This window comes from Vulpes vulpes, chromosome 13 (genome assembly GCF_048418805.1).
Source record: "Vulpes vulpes isolate BD-2025 chromosome 13, VulVul3, whole genome shotgun sequence".
NCBI lineage: Eukaryota > Metazoa > Chordata > Mammalia > Carnivora > Canidae > Vulpes > Vulpes vulpes.
The window spans coordinates 150,786,386-150,802,633 of record NC_132792.1 but is presented as its reverse complement, the minus strand read 5'-3'; the positions used below and the strand labels follow the sequence as shown (position 1 = coordinate 150,802,633).

The following is a 16,248-nucleotide window of genomic DNA, read 5'->3' as shown; positions in this document are numbered from 1 at the left end:
AGAAAAGCAGGATGGGTGACCTGCCACTGGAGTCACTTCTGACCTTGACACTCACCATCCAGCTCTGTACACCAGAGCTCTGTGACCTCTGCTTAGGGTTGACCACAATGACTGCTCACACTTCTCACCTGTCAGCTATGTAAGAGGGGAACAGAAGTGGCCCAGCTGGCAAACGATTCAGAAAGGGGGACTCAGGGACTAAAATGCACAGTTTGGTTCACTCTGGCTCCAGATTCTGTGACAAGGCAGCATGACCTGCCTGGGGAAAAGTGCAGGCCTAGAAGTCAGAAGCCTGAAGCCCAGGACCTGGACAGCCAGGCCCTTTCCCCTCATCAACAGAGCTGGAATAATAGCTGCCTGAGGGCATTGAGGTTAGAGCTGAGATGGGCCCATCTTGCCTGGGAGGAAAGATAATTTCTGTGAAATGGGTTTTTTTTAAGGTTTCATTTATTTATTTATGAGGGACACAGAGAGAGAGGCAGAGACATAGGCAGAGGGAGAAGCAGGCTCCCTGTTGGGAGCCCAATGCAGGACTTGATCCCAGGACCCTGGAATCACAACCTGAGCCAAAGACAGATGCTCAACCACTGAGCCACCCAGGTGGCCTGAAATGTTTTGGAAAGTTCAACACACTAGCTAAAGGGAAGCTGTTGTCAAAACTATTCATCTTTTCACTACTTGCTCCTGTTCTCTCTAAGAGGATCATCTCCTTGAGAGTGGGTTCTTGGCAAGGGTCAGCTGTGTCCCCAGCACCAGCTGGTAGTCCCACTGTCCGAAGTTATTGAGCCAGGGACTGGAGGAAGCTCTTAGCCCCAGAATTGTGACCTGGGAGGTAGCCTGATTGGCTCCATTCTCCCCTGTGCACTTCCACACCCCAATGGCAGTAGGCAATGAGGCTTCCTGGGGAAAGGGAAGATGTTTTGTGAATAATAATTTCATCTTTAATCCATGAAGCACATGAGGCCAGTAATCCACTAAATGCTTGAGAAAGACTCATCTGGCTTTTGCTTCCGCATACCCACTGTAAGCTTCAGTTCACTCAGTTTCCAGACCTTTTGTCCTCTCACCAGCTTAACTAATGTGCAAACATATTCCCAAAAAGCCTCCAAAACAGATTATGACCAACAGACTGGAGAATGACGCAAATGTAGACCATCTACATAAGTGAAACAAGTTGGGTCAAAAGGGATCATTTGCGTGGTTTAAATCATGGAGGTGGGCGACATCCACAGGCCTGAAGTCACAATGGCTGGCATTAGCAATTGAACCTGGTTCGTTCTTGACCCAAGCCTCAGGGGGATCTAGTCCTTCCACTTCAAGAGCCCCCACTCCACACCCACCCTCAGCCCCACGCACACACACCCCCGACATACACACAGATGGCCAAGCCACCACCGCACATTCCTCTCTTCTTTGGTGGTCTCCACTGGGATACAATTCCATTGGCATAATTAGGAGGACACCAGAGAGAATTCAGCTCCATGTATTTTTTATGAGAAATGAGTCAATAACGTTTTTTTTCTCCCCACACTCTCCCAAAGAAAGGGATTAGAGCAGAGGGAGTTGCAATCTTAGATTAGCAACTCCACAACAATGTGGGCAAGAAGACAACAGGCGGTGGATGGGAAACCATTAATCGGAATTCTCTTACCCATCTAAATCCAGGTTTGGCAAATGGGGCACCCTTCCAGGCCTCTCCAACCTCCTCTAAGCCCCACCAATCTTCTTTTCTAATTTAATAGTGCCTTTCAACAAAAGGCCTATGTCTGGAAAGCCATGCTGGGTCTGACCCTCCATGAGCATCCTAAACTGCCAATCTCATCACCAACACAGCTGCTTTGGGGAGAATGCAGATACTCACTTCCCTGTACACAGTGCCCAACTTCCCCACCACAACAACCAAGCCAAGGGGTGAGCCACAGACTTTGGAAGCTTCTTGGTCAGTTTTGACTCAACTCTGTCCATCAGTGTTTTTGTCCCTATTTTATCCACTCTGTCACCATTAAGAATAGAGGGGACTCAGAAAGGGACTCATTATTGCCATAGCCCTATGATTTGCTGTGTCATCTTGAGTGAGTCATAATCCCCCTGAGTCTATTCCCTTATTTGTGAACTAAAAGGGTTGAACTGCATGACCTTCTGGTCCTCCTGGGCTCTGAACTTTCATTCCATCTCACTTCCCTCCCACCCTCACTGTAGGGAGGAGGTCAAAGTGCTAGGCTTCTTGTTTTTATCATCAACTCCTGGAGGTAAGACAAATGCAGATGAAATTTTAGAACTCACCAAAGTTACTTTGCAGCTAGCAGGAAACTCAAATAATCTACTGCCCAAATGCCATGCCTTCAGACAGGTAAGGTAGCATGACCCCCAAGGGGTAGACAAGAAAATTGATCCACAGAGGCTAAATGGCGTGCACAAAGTCCCAGGTGTCCAAACACGTGATACCAAGAGGGCCAGAAGCCAAGTCTTCAGTTTCCTGGCACTGACTCCCCCACACCACAACAAATGTTACCAACAGGCATTATGTTGGGTATCTGCCAAAGCTTGAAAAGAAATTAATAAATTTGGGATCCCTGGTTGGCGCAGCGGTTTGGCGCCTGCCTTTGGCCCAGGGCGCGATCCTGGAGATCCAGGATCGAATCCCACGTCGGGCTCCCGGTGCATGGAGCCTGCTTCTCCCTCTGCCTATGTCTCTGCCTCTCTCTCTCTCTCTCTCTCTCTGTGTGTGTGTGTGACTATCATAAATAAATAAAAGAAAAAAAAATTTAAAAAAAAAGAAATTAATAAATTTAAAATCAAGTCTTTACAGAAGCAAATCATAACAATAGCCTCTTAATACTCGTTTTTTAAAAGATTTTATTTATGTATTCATGAGAGACACAGAGAGAGGCAGAGACATAGGCAGAGGGAGAGGCAGACTCCCTGCTGGGAACCGGATATGGGACTTGATCCCAGAACCCTGGGATCACGACCTGAGCCAAAGGCAGATACTCAAATACTGAGCCACCCAGGTGCCCCTCATATTATTATTTATGACCAAGAGATGGTAGTGAGAACTTTGATGCTAAACCCTTTCCAACAGGAAAGCTACAGATACCTGGCGTTTTTCCTATCCGCCCATCTATTTAATGATGGTGGAAGTCAGAAATCACATCAGGGATACTCACAATTGATGGCAAAGGAGTTCCAATGTGACATACAAGGTGCTTGAGGGGAAGCTCTCTGCTTTGCTAATGGACAAGGTAATCTTGACACATTTACAAACGTGTTTATGGCTCTGCCAATGTTTAACGGGAACCTGTGGAAGCTGAAGAACTGTTCTATTTATCTCCAAATTGTCAATGTTATTGCTCTAAATAGCAAATGGTTTATTTTAAAAACTCGAGAGGTTTTTTTTAAAGTCAAATTTCATCTCCCATATGTGTATAAGAAGCTCTTTTAGGTTGAAATAATTCAGTTGAGTTATCTAAGCCAAAATGATCATATTTTCCTCACCAACTAACATAAAATCTTCTAGAAATGTGCTCACAGAGAAAAATATCATTCCCAGTGTGTACTCAAATTCACACTAAAGAATCCCAACATTCACTTTAGGGATGTTTTGTTCTTGTAAATGATCAGTCTCACTCATTTAATCCCTCTACAAAATCCATATAAGCCAAGCCACCCAGAGCATTATTCCCTGGGATTTCAAAGTATATTAAAACACACCACACAGATAAAAGTGGGGGTTGTTCTGAGTTTAGAGCACCTGAACATCAGCTCCTCTTCTCTGAAGAGGCAAGTGGTAGGTAGCTAGGTTCTCACAGAGGAAGGGCCTGGAGTCCTCACCCACTACTGATACTGATCTGACGTCCAAGAGGCATCATTATGCCCAGAAAGTCACAAAGTCATTGGCCAGGTCTTGTCTTGGCAGGGAGCTGGCTGTTCCTTCCAATTACCTCAAGGCTAGTCCCACTAGCCTGTTAGCCCTGAGAGTGAATCTTGCCTAATCTCAACTTCCAGATGGCTTTCTGAATTACTCACCCAGTTAACACCCCAGCCAGGCTGAGATTTCCAGAATCCTCTATATGAGGCTGAAGATTTACCAGATGAACTACCTTATCTTCATCCATCTGAAGCATCAACTAGGCAGTAGGAAAAAGGAAGAACAACTCCCATGGAACACTTAAGCTGAATATGAATCTGACACTGTCCTTTGCGATGACTTGATGTCCTTGCTTTTTCAAGGGAGAAAATCACCCGAACCAGACCAGCAGTTCCTGCCTTAGGCAACATGTTGCAGGCACCCATTCACTGTTTGAGCATGTCCTAATTCCAACACACCTACAGAACATTTGCCTTCTTTTCATTCCTTCCGTTACCTGCAGGACTAACAGTCTGAAGCAGTATAATCCAGCAATAGTACTACTCACTCCTCCTAGGCACAGGGCCGGACTTCACCACTTGACCATGGCCTGACTACCTCAGCAAATTTATGCAAGGGAGAATATGGACCACAGAATGCCATTGGTCACAGCCAAAACTTTAACAAAGAAACAACTCCTTCTTTTCCAACATTTACCAAAAAAAAAAAAAAAGGCAAGCAAACTTGGGGAGGAAATAGCATCACTGTTACCAGGAGTTAATTAGTTATGAAACAGCCAAAGGTCAGCAGCAGATGAGAGAAAAATCCCCATAATTAGAATAATCAATAGGCCAGACATTCAACAAGTGCATATCAAGTGAAAGATTCACCAATGCAGTGGCGATGCATGCCTGCTTCTGCAGCCCCACCACCCCTGAGCCAGTGGCTTGCGCTCTACATAATGTAAGAGGGAAGCCTCTGGTCTCTTCCACATCCATTCACGGACATGCAGGGCCTCCAAACCTCCAAAGGACAAACCCAGCAGGCGAGAATATCTATCAAGCATGCTCCCTCTGTTCCAGACATCAGCCATGCTAGTTCCCACCCAGATGGTTACTCTTCTGTTGACCACCCACATTTATTCAGCTTTCAAGACATGACAACAAGGTCTGAGATTTGAGGCATGTACCTGACTCTCTCTCCCCTCCAGGGGTGGTGGAATCTGATCAGCAAAACCAATCTTCCCTGGATCACCCATAAAGGCACTAACCTCATCCACGTTCTCAAAAGCGTTGATGACATCATATGGCAAACAGGACAGAAGGTCAATCACAAACCACGTCTTCAGGTAGTTCATGCGGATGAGTTTGGGGTCAGAAATCACCTCCCCAGCTGGTCCAACAAAGGTAGTATGAAAATTCAGCACAATGTCCACCAAAAAGATGACATCCACAATGCTATCCACGACCAGCCAGGCCACATTGTTCTGCCTGGTTTTAAAGGAGACATTGTAAGGGACCAGGATGGCTGTGTAGAAGGTTAAAATCAAGATGATCCAATCCCACGTGGTCTTAAAAACACAGTAATGTAAGATGATGTGAGGGGGAGTCTTTGGTGCCTCTTGCTTGTACTGGGGGAGGATGTCTGAGCCCAGCTGCAGAACCTGTATAGAAAAACACGGTTAAGAGAGAATTAAGTCAGGATTCCACTGCAAGCATCTAACCAGTCAGCATCTGTCACTGACAAATGCTCGCGACACTCCAGATGGATCACAAGGAGCAAGAACAGGTACTAGAGGAGTATGGGAGAATGGAGATGAACATTATAATATAAATAACCATAAGGAAACAATGACTAACTATTATTTGGTTTATTGTGAGCCAAGCATTGTACTACATACTTCACACACATTTATTACCTCACTTAATTCTAAATACAACCTTGTACTGTTAGCCAATTATTATTCCATGGTGACAAGGGAGAAACTGAGGCCCCAGGTAATTAAGCAACTTTACTCAACAAATATTTACTGTTCTATGTCGGGAACTTTTCTAGACACTGGGTATATGTGCAGCAATGAAGCCTGCTCTCATGGAACTCAGTCTAGTAGACGAATCAAGATAATTTCAAATTGTGGTAAGAGACAACTAAAAGCAAGGGTGGGGACCCGGTGACTGGAGAGAATGTGACATGAGGAACAGGGGAGGGACAGCATTTGAACTGAAACCTGAATGACAACAAGAAACCACCCATTCAAACTTGTATGGAAAATTATCTGAGGCAGAGAGCACAGTTGGTGTAATGAGTCCAGGGTGGGACAAGCTCGATGCTCTCAGGCCAAGAGAGAAGTCGGATGTGGCTGAAGCCCACTGGATGAGGGGAAAGGATGCCAGATGAGCTCAGAGAAGTGGCAACCAGACCTCGCAGGACCGAGTGCACCATGAGGAGGGGTTGAACTTCATTCTCTTAGCATAATTGGAGCAGTTTAACAAAAGACTATTAAACTGGTGCCTGTTGTTAAAAGATTACCCTGGCTGCTGTGTAGATAATGAATTGAGGCAAAGGATTAGAGGGAAGAACAGAATCAAGGAACTTACTCAAACAGCCTTGGAAAGAGATGAGGGGATAGAGGAAAGTAATTCAATTTTTTATATATTTTTGAAGTAAAACCAGCAGATAACTTGCTCATGGCCAGAAACTAAAGCAAAGCGAGCAATGAAAGGTACCTACTTTATCTCCACACCCAGCATGGTGGCTGGCCCAGAGGAGGCACTATAGGATGGTTTTACATGGATGAATGAACTGCAAGGTCATACAGCTAGCAAAAGATGGAACCAGATCCCAAAGTAGGTCTAGCTGGATTAGAAACAGATGCTATTCCACATCAAGGTTGCATTTCCCTAAGTAACAGGTTTTTAAAGAACCAAACTCATGAAGGGTAAAGTTCAGAGAAGCTTGGCTCCAAGAAAATATCACAGATGGATTTTATCCTCAGTAGTCAAAAGCAAAAAAGCCACACTTTCAGAAGCCCAGCCAAGCTGGCAGGGACCCTCACCCCTGACCCCGAGCTGCTCCTCCTTTATAAGAACACTTACAGGTTCTTATAAATCTCTGGGTGAAACTTTCTCTTGTATCATGGGAACTTCTTCTTTCCTCCAGAGGATAAAGACCCCTTAGTGAATATAAACTGATCTAAATATCCCCATCTCCTCTATGGTTGGCCCTGGGCCTTATAAGGCGACTAAAAGAAAGCCTGAAATCCACAGAATGCCCAGTGTGCATCTTTGGGTATAGGAACTGTTTCTACCCCTCCCACCAATGCACAGAGAGATCTTCTAGGCTTGGGATTTTATTTTCTCTCCCCCATGAAAAGGAATTTATACAAGTCTGATTAAAGAAGCTTGGGCCCTGAGATCTCAAGGCAGGAAAAGAGACGGACCTAGAAGAAAATAAAAGTAAACTGAATGGGACTTCCACTTCCAGAAAGATAAAATAGACATACTTTTCTCTATTCTTTCTCTAAGAACAACTAAATGTCTTGAGCATTACAAATAACACAAACTTAAGACTCTCAAAGATGGAGGGAAAAAGCAAACTGCCTGGGAATAACGTAATGAGGAATTCTCTGGATGTTGTCTGTGCCTCAGACATTCCCCGACTTACAGCTGAAGAAGCCAGAGACCTGAAATGACCAAGGAATGCAGACCAAAAAAGTCCCAACAAAAGCCCACCCTCTGTAGCAAAGGGACTGGGAAAAGCCTCAAAAGACTGAAAACTTTTAGATAATGACCACTCTACCACAGCTAAGCAGCACAGTAAAAGCCATGGCCCCATTCCCACCCAGGCTGGCAAAGGCTTCTAGGAAGTTAGATTTCTCCCATCTTAGGCGGTAATGAATCACCCAGCCTCCTCCTCTTCCTCCTCCTCCTTAGAAGGCTAGCATTGGAGAAGGCCCAGTATGGAGCCTGGACTTCCATGTCCACTCAGCAATAATGAAGGCCCATCTGCCCACAAGGCAGGGAGGGATCAGTATAAGCTCAACAGGCCACTAGAACTCTCATGCTCACCCAGAGATAACAAGGAGTGCCCCTCAGGTATCAATAGAGGCTGAGTTTAAAACTTGGACTTCTACCCCCACTCTGGAGGAATGAGGGGATGCCTATGCCTTCCTCTCCCATACCCAGGTCAAAGGAAGCCACCTACAACAAAAGGTTTAGATAAGATCCAGAGTCTCATTACTTAATATCCAAAATGCCCATGCTTCTATCAAAAATCACTCATTCTACCAAAAAAAACAGGCAAATCTCAAATGAATGTAAAACAATTAGTAGATACCAACACCAAGATGACAGAGATGTCAGAAATATCTGATGAAGATTTTTAAACGGCCATCCTAAAAATGCTTGAACAGACATTTATGGATATGCTTAAAACAAATGGGAAAAAAATAGAAAGTCTCAGAAATAGCAAAGAAGTAGAACGTCTCCGCAAAAGAAGAGAAGATATAAAGATGAAACAAATGTAAATTTTAGAACCAAAAATACAATCACCAATTTAGGCATTTCAGTGGATAGGTTCAACAGCAGAATGGAGAGGACAGAGGAATCTGTAGAAATTACCCAAACTAAATGACAGAAACAGAAAGGCATCTGACATAATGGGAAAGGGTCAATTCATTAAGACAGAATTCCTGACGCATGTACTCCGGAGAGCTCTAAATGCAATCAAAGCAAAAACTGATGGAACTGAAAGGAAAAGCAGACAAATCCACCCTGTCCTCTCTCAAGACCTGTTGGAACAAAATTAGCAAGGATATAGCTGGACTCAACAACATTGTCAACCAACAGGAGTTAGTCGACATTTATAAAACACTCCTCCCACCAAGAGCAGAATGCTCTGTTAGGAAAATGAAAAGACATATGATGACTTGGAGAAGATATTCCCAAACTTCCTATCCCACAAAGAAACAGTATCTAGAATACATAATTTACAATATATAATCTCCAAACTCAACAACAACAAAAACCAAACAATCCGATCAGAAAATGAGGAAAAAGCATGAAGGGAGATTTCCCCAAAGAGCAGAGACAGATGATACATAAGCCCATGAAAAGATGTGCAACATCATCACCCTTTAGGGAAATGCACATTAAAAAGACAAAAATAAATAAATAAATAAATAAATGAATAAATAAATAAATAAATAAATAAATAAATAAATAAATAAAAAGACAACGAGCTATCACCACACACCTATCAGAATGGCTACAAGACAAAATAGTGACAAATACCAAATGCCGGTGATGATGCAGATAAACCAGAGCACTCATATTGTTAGCAGAGATGTAAAATGGTACAGCCACTCCAGGAAGGAGTTTTGCAGTTAAACAACCAAATATGCACCCACAGCCTGACCCAGTAGTTGCACTCCCGGGCATTTATCACGACAAATGAAAACTTTACATTCACACAAAAACCTGTACATGAATGTTCACAGAGCTTTATTCATAACATCCCCAAACTGGACATGACCCAGATGTCCTTCAACAGGTAGCCGGTTAAACACACTATGGTGCATCCACACCATGGAAAATACTCGACAATAAAAAGGTACAAACTATTGACACACGCAGCAAGCTGGATGAATCTCCAGAGACTGAATCAACAATTCCCAAAAATAATGCACTGCATGACTCTATTCATACAAGATCCTTGAAATGACAAAACGGTACAAATCGAGAACAAGTTAATGGTTGCCAGGGGTTTAAGGAGGAGATGAGGGCCGGAAAGAAGTGGGTGTGACTATACAAAGGCAACATGAGGTATTCTTGTGATGATGGAATATTCTGTGTCTTGACTATACCGATGTCAGTATCTTGGGTGGGATATTGTACTTTAGTTTTGCAGGAAGGTACCATCAGGGGAAACAGAGTAGAGCCCATGGGATTTCTATGGATTATCTCTTCCATGTGAATCTATAGTTATCTCAAACTAAGAAGTTTAATTTTTAAAAGTCAACGACTATATATGAATTATAACCCTTGTAAGGAAGGGGTCGTGGGCATTCAGCTAAGGGAAAGGCAGGGGAAGAAGGAGGTGAGTTACTTCAGGGTTTATTGTATGTTTGCAAAATACAGTCTGAGTGATAAGACTATTCAGCCGGAACTCAAAAGAATCCACAAGTAAGCAGCCACCCGCTGACCACACACCAAAGTCGCCTGGAGTTCCATGATTCTTGGTAACAAGCCCCCGAGACGAAACGCCTTTTTAGAGAAACATAGCTGTTCCTGTGACAGTTTAGTATAATCCATAATTGTTCCTAAGTGGATTCCCATGCTTTCCAGGACACTGTAAAGCCCTGCTTTGAATGAGGCCTGAGTAAATGGTGCCTTCATACCCCTAGAACTGCCAGGCTGGCCACTGACTCTCCTCCTGCTGCTTCTCCTACATCATGTGTTCAAAGGCGGTTGACAGAAGTGTGAAGCTGGCCTGGGAGGGCTGCTGAGGACTTGTATTCAGTTTCTCTCTTCCCATCTCTGAGATGCAGCCTTTTATACTGAAACCACAGGGTATCTGCATTCTGGGAGTAGGCTGGGATGCCAGGATATTTGATCAGAATAAATGTGACACACTGTCTTTCCAATTCTTTATGTTAAAGGCCAAAAGCGGGGAGCCTGGGTGGCTCAGTGGGTAAAGCATCTGCCTTCAGCTCAGATCATGATCTCAGGGCCCTGGGATGGAGCCCTGCGTCTGTCTCTCTGCTCAGTGCGGAGTCTGCTTCTCCCTCTCCCTCTGCCCCTCCTCCTTGCTCATACTCACACACACACACTCTCTCTCTCTCAAATAAATAAGTTTTTAAAAATCTTAAAAAAAAAAAAAAAGGCTACAAATGATTCCCAGAAGGCTGAGCTTTGGCAGTTTGACTTGAGATTCTCCATATTTTACTCTCCTGTTAACTCTTTAGCTATTATCTAGAGGAAATGGAATATCCATGAAGTTCTTCATTACAGATAATCAATATTCTCAGGAAAAATGCTCTGATCCCGGGACCCCTGAATGGCTCAGCAGTTGAACGCCTGCCTTTGGCTCAGGGCATGATCCCAGATTCTTGGGTTCAAGTCCTACATTGGCTCCTTGCATGGAGCCTGCTTCTCCCTCTCTCTCTGTGTGTCTCTCATGAATAAGTAAATAAAAATCTTTTAAAAAAATTATCTGATCAAAAGGATATTTTGCATCCAGTTAACTATCTGAATCCAGTAGTCTTTTCAGAGTACAGTGACAAATGACTAATTACACATGTTAATCACAAAGATTCCTGTGAGACTGACCTACCTTCCTTCTCAGAAGTCTGTGTGAGAATGGATTCAGACCAGGATACCACTCTGATGAGCTCCAGGACTGTCATCCTCAGGAGAAAAAAGCTTTCTCAGAGTCATTCAGAATATCCATTTGGAAAGGGGTTAGTGTCCTCCAAAAGGAGGAAGTCTCTGGGTACAGAATTGAAAGACACGGAATGCCAACCTTGTGTACAGCCACAAGGAGCTTGTCTTACGTTAGATGTTCAATGACACCTCAAAAGCTCTGCCGAGGAACAGCTTCACCAGACATGGAGACACAATGACCTGGTGCGGTGGTCCTGGGGACCAGAGCGGTCAGTCCCCTCCCCCACCTCTTTTCTGCACCTGTCAGTATGACATGTGCTTCTCGTTTCTTCCATTTGATTAGTCTTGTACAGTGGATGCTTCCAAAGGCCTCTGGCTGGCAGCCCTTCCCAAAATGCACTTCCTAGAGCGGGCTTGAGTCTGTCCTATATGCCCAATCAGAAGGGGATGGGAGTCCCCCAAATGCAGATAGGACTTCACCAGTGTAATGTCACTAGTTCACCCTCTCCCTGTCTGCCCCCTAACAATACCCACTCCCAGGCTCTGCCCACAGGAAGTGCTCATTCCAAACCATTAAGGATGACACCAAAGAATTCTCATCTTGGAGACTGATTCTGGAGGGGAAATGAAGATAGGGCTTCTCCCTGGATGAAGAGTAGGGACATTAGTCTGTCACATTTCTCTAGCACCTTTCCTCCCAAAGCCCTCTATTGTATTTCTGAATCCCCACAATCACCCTGTGAGGGAGCTCTACAGATGGTAAGACGGAGGCTCAGAGAGGAGCAGTGACTCACCCTGAGTCATACCAGGGCTGAGTAAGCAGAGAGCCGGGAGCACGAGCCAGGCTGCCAGCTCCAACCCTTCAAGGTTTTCACCAATCTACTTGTACAGTCTCAAATACCTCTCACAGCACAGTGACATACGTCATCACATCTCACATAACCTCCTGAGATGGGAAGACTAGTGTTTTTCTTATATTACAAATTGGGAAAATAAGCCCAGAGAGAAAATGGCTTGCTCAGTCATAGTACAGATGACCAAACAGGACCGTAAGCCTAAGCCCAGCTTCCTGATTCAATGACTCTTGAAAAACCACAGCTTTTCCGTAAGACCTCTGCGTGATGGCAACATGCCACCCTGTCATCTTAGGAAGTCAGCTGCTGGTCAGAAGCAGCATCTCTCAGTGTGGACCTTCTCAAAGGCATCCCAGTTAAAGTCCCAAACCAGCCACACTGGCCAGAGCCTGTCTTCCTGAAGAGTAACTACCTGAGACCCCAGGCCACACCTAGCTAGATTAAGAAGCAGGACCCAACTACCTTATCCAGAAACCCTTCTGTGTCAAGAGATAATCATCATACAAGTGATTTCTGCTGAAGTAGATCAAAGATTATAACAAATGACTCTAAGTGCTGCTCTCTATCTACTACACCTCACTCTTAGCTCATGTTTTTCCCTTGTGAATCACTGAGAAAATAGAACAGAGAAAGGCTCCTGCATCTCCCAATGGTCAATGTCTACAAATCGGCCTCCACCCTTACCTTCCTTTTTCTTGTTTCAATAAAGTGCTCAACTTCTGTCAAAGGCCAATTCCTCCCACGTGCTCTGAATCTCACCCCTACTCTCCCCTACCTCAAGTGCTTTATGCCCACCGCCTGCCATGATTCTCTTGTTTTCATTCCATCAATCTCTCCTTGGACACAGGATCATTCTATCAGCATCTTTAGACATCAACCAACTCCCCTTTCTTGCTAAGTAAGCTCCTTCTGCTGTTCCCCTACATGGCCAGACTTTTTGAAAAATTCATGTAATCACAGTGTCTCCACTTTTCCCCCAGCCACCACACCCCACATACCCCAATCTGACTAAGGCCTCCACTAACTAATGAAATAGCTTTTGCAAGATGACAAAGATCTCAATGTTGCTAAATCCAGTGGATTCCCCATCCTGATATAACTCACTCTCTTGGCAGCTCTCTACAGATTTTTACACTTCTTCCTCTTGAAACACTCTCTTCACTTGGCTCTCTCCATGCCACTCCTGCTGTGGTGCCACAAAAGGGTGCGGCTCAGATCTCCCTCCAGGAAACCCTTCAGAACTAATCCACCGGGGAGTTCTGTTGCTTCTACTACTAAAAGCACACAACTCAGGATCCATTCACTATTCTCCAACTTACTTCTACAACTCCATCCAATCCAGTGCACCATCCCCTCCCACTGCAGCATGGAGATAGCTTCCCAACCTTTCCCTACTTCCACTCTGGTCCTCTTCGAATCTGTATGCTGTATAGCAACTTGTATTAAACCATGTCACCTAGTCAAAATCCTCCAGCTCATGACACTGAACTTCAAACAAGGTGTACATTCTTCCTGTGACATGCAAATCCCTGTCTATCTTTCCAACCTCACCTAAGCCCTTCACCCCCTCACCTACCACTCCACCCTACTGGCTTTCTACAAAAATGCTGAAGCTCTTTTCCCACCTTGGAGCAGCTCAAACTGCTCTTCCCCAACATGGAAGAGGTCTTCCCAATCTTTGAGTCTTGGTGTAAGCACCATCTCCTCACAGAGGCCCTCCCCGACCACCCTATCTGAAACAGACTCCCACCAGCCCCTTCCTCTATTACTCTCTGTCACATCACCAGATTTGTTCCTTTTATAGCATTTATTGGGAATCATAGTAATACCTTATCTATTTACTTGTTTACTTTAAAGACTTTTATTTATCTATTTTAGAGAGAGAGTATAAGCAGGAGGAGGGACAGAGGGAGAAGGAGAAGCAGACTCCCCACTGAGCAGCGAGCCTGATGTGGGGCTTGATCCCAGGACTCCAGGATCATGATCTGAGCCGAAGGCAGATGCTCAACTGACTGAGCCACCCAGGTGCCCCTATTTACTTGTTTACATAAGTCTCTCCCACTAGACTATAAGCTCCATGAGGGCAGGGTATTTGTCTTCTCTCTTCCACATACTCAGTCTTTAGCACAGTGTCTGGCACACAGTCAGTGCTTCACAAAAGCCACTTGAATACATGAATGACTAGCTAAATGAATAAAATTAGAGGCTATAAAAGTAGACCTAAATAATAATATAATTCTTGACAAAAATATAATATCAAGAATGTTCTATAGTAACCATGATAAAGACAATAGAGAGTATGCTATTTCTTATGGCCTTATTTTAATTATATGTACAATCATGAAGAAATAAAAATAAAAACCAAAGTCCACATACACCACTTAACAGCATGAAGTTTTCCAATAGATGCCCTTCCCCAGATACTACAATATTGGTTATCGTTTATGCCCTACCCTGGGCTAGTAAGCACTTTACATAGGGAGTGATTTTAATACTCATAGTTCCATTTCACGCTGAAGAAACTGAGGCTTGGGGAATTAAAGTAACTTGTCCAAGCACAGAAAGGTTTTAAGTGGTGCAGCCAGTGTTGCCAATCTTATCAAGTTTAACGCCAAGATTCATATTTTTAACCCCTAGGCTCCCATGCCATGCTCTGGGTTGAGCACTTTACACACAAAAAATATAATTTAATCTTTATAACAATCATGCAAGGTAGAAGCTGGTTTTTATTTTATAAATAAGAGAAATTATTTTGAGGATGCTAAGCTGCCCAAAACCTCAAAGCTAATTAAGTGGTGAACCTGAGATTCAAACCCAAATCTGATTCAATAGCCCACAGTCCAAATGAGCACTAACCAATGGAAATAGGATGCAAGCCACAATGTGACTCTTATATGTAATTTAAATTTTCTAGTAGCCTCATAAAAGAAGTAAAAGGAAACTGGTCAAATTAATTTTAATATTTTAACCCAATAATTTAACCCAATATATCCAAATACTACAACTTTAAGATGTAATCAGTATATAAAGCTATTAATGCAACACTTTCTACATTTCTTTTTTCATACTCAGTTTCAAAGTCAATGTGTGTAATGTAGCTTACTGCACTTCTCCATTCAGATGAATCACATCCTAATTGCTCAAGAGCCACATGCGGCCAGCTGTCACCATACCAGACAGCACAAGCCTAAACTATGACTTTTTACTAAGCCATAATAATATCATGAACCAACTTAAACAGGAGCATCTGGGTGGCTCAGTCTGTTAAGCGTCTACCTTAGGCTCAGGTCATGATCTCAGGATCCTGGGATCAAGTCCTGCATTGTGCTCCCTGCTCAGCAGGGAGTCTGCTTCTCCTTCTCCCTTCTCACTCTCCCTCTGTGCTCTCTCTTTCTCTCTCTCTCTCTCAAATAAATAAATAAAATCTTTAAAACTAAATAAATAAATATGTGACCCACAAACATGTACATGTAAATGTGTGCAAGACAAGGAGGTAGGGAAGGGAGGACATGTCAGAAAACAAAAGGATGGCTAAGAAAACCATTAAGGAGAGGGGATGCAAATGTTTATGGCAGCAATGTCCACAATAGCCAAACTGTGGAAGGAGCCTCGGTGTCCACCAAAAGATGAATGGTCTACAATGGAATATTACTCGCCATTAGAAACGACAAATACCCACCATTTGCTTCAACGTGGATAGAACTGGAGGGTATTATGCTGAGTGAAGTAAGTCAATCGGAGGACAATCATTACATGGTTTCATTCATATGGGGAATATAAAAAATAGTGAAAGGGATTATAGGGGAAAGGAGTGAAAATGAGTGGGAAATATCAGAGAGGGAGACAAAACATGAGAGACTCCTAACTCTGGGAAACAAACAAGGGGTGGTGGAAAGGCATGTGGGCAGGGGGATGGGGTGAATGGGTGATGGGCACTGAGGAGGGCACTTGATGGGATGAGCACTGGGTGTTATACTATATGTTGGCAAGTTGAACTCCAGTAAAAAATATACAAAAATAAATAAATAAATAAGTAATAATTTTTTTTAAAAGGAGGGGGGCTGCAAAGACAGTGGCAGGCTGACCCTGCCAGACCCTTGGCCTGATGGAGTCAATCATCGCTTCAGAGCCCATCAACCTCAAGCAAAGCCAAGTCCCCATGCCT

At 43.8% G+C, this 16,248-nt stretch overlaps 1 protein-coding gene across 2 annotated transcripts in view; it reads right to left on the bottom strand.

Annotated features, from left to right (window-relative positions):
• Nucleotides 1-16,248, bottom strand: part of KCNH1 (potassium voltage-gated channel subfamily H member 1) — a 367,276-nt gene that overhangs the window by 275,604 nt on the left and 75,424 nt on the right. Inside the window, exon 6 of one of the 2 annotated variants that reach the window (XM_072733343.1) lies at nt 5,037-5,510. In XM_072733343.1, coding sequence (XP_072589444.1) covers nt 5,037-5,510 — 474 coding nt within the window. The remainder of the gene's footprint in view (nt 1-5,036; nt 5,511-16,248) is intronic. The other variant, XM_072733344.1, reaches the window with a different exon arrangement.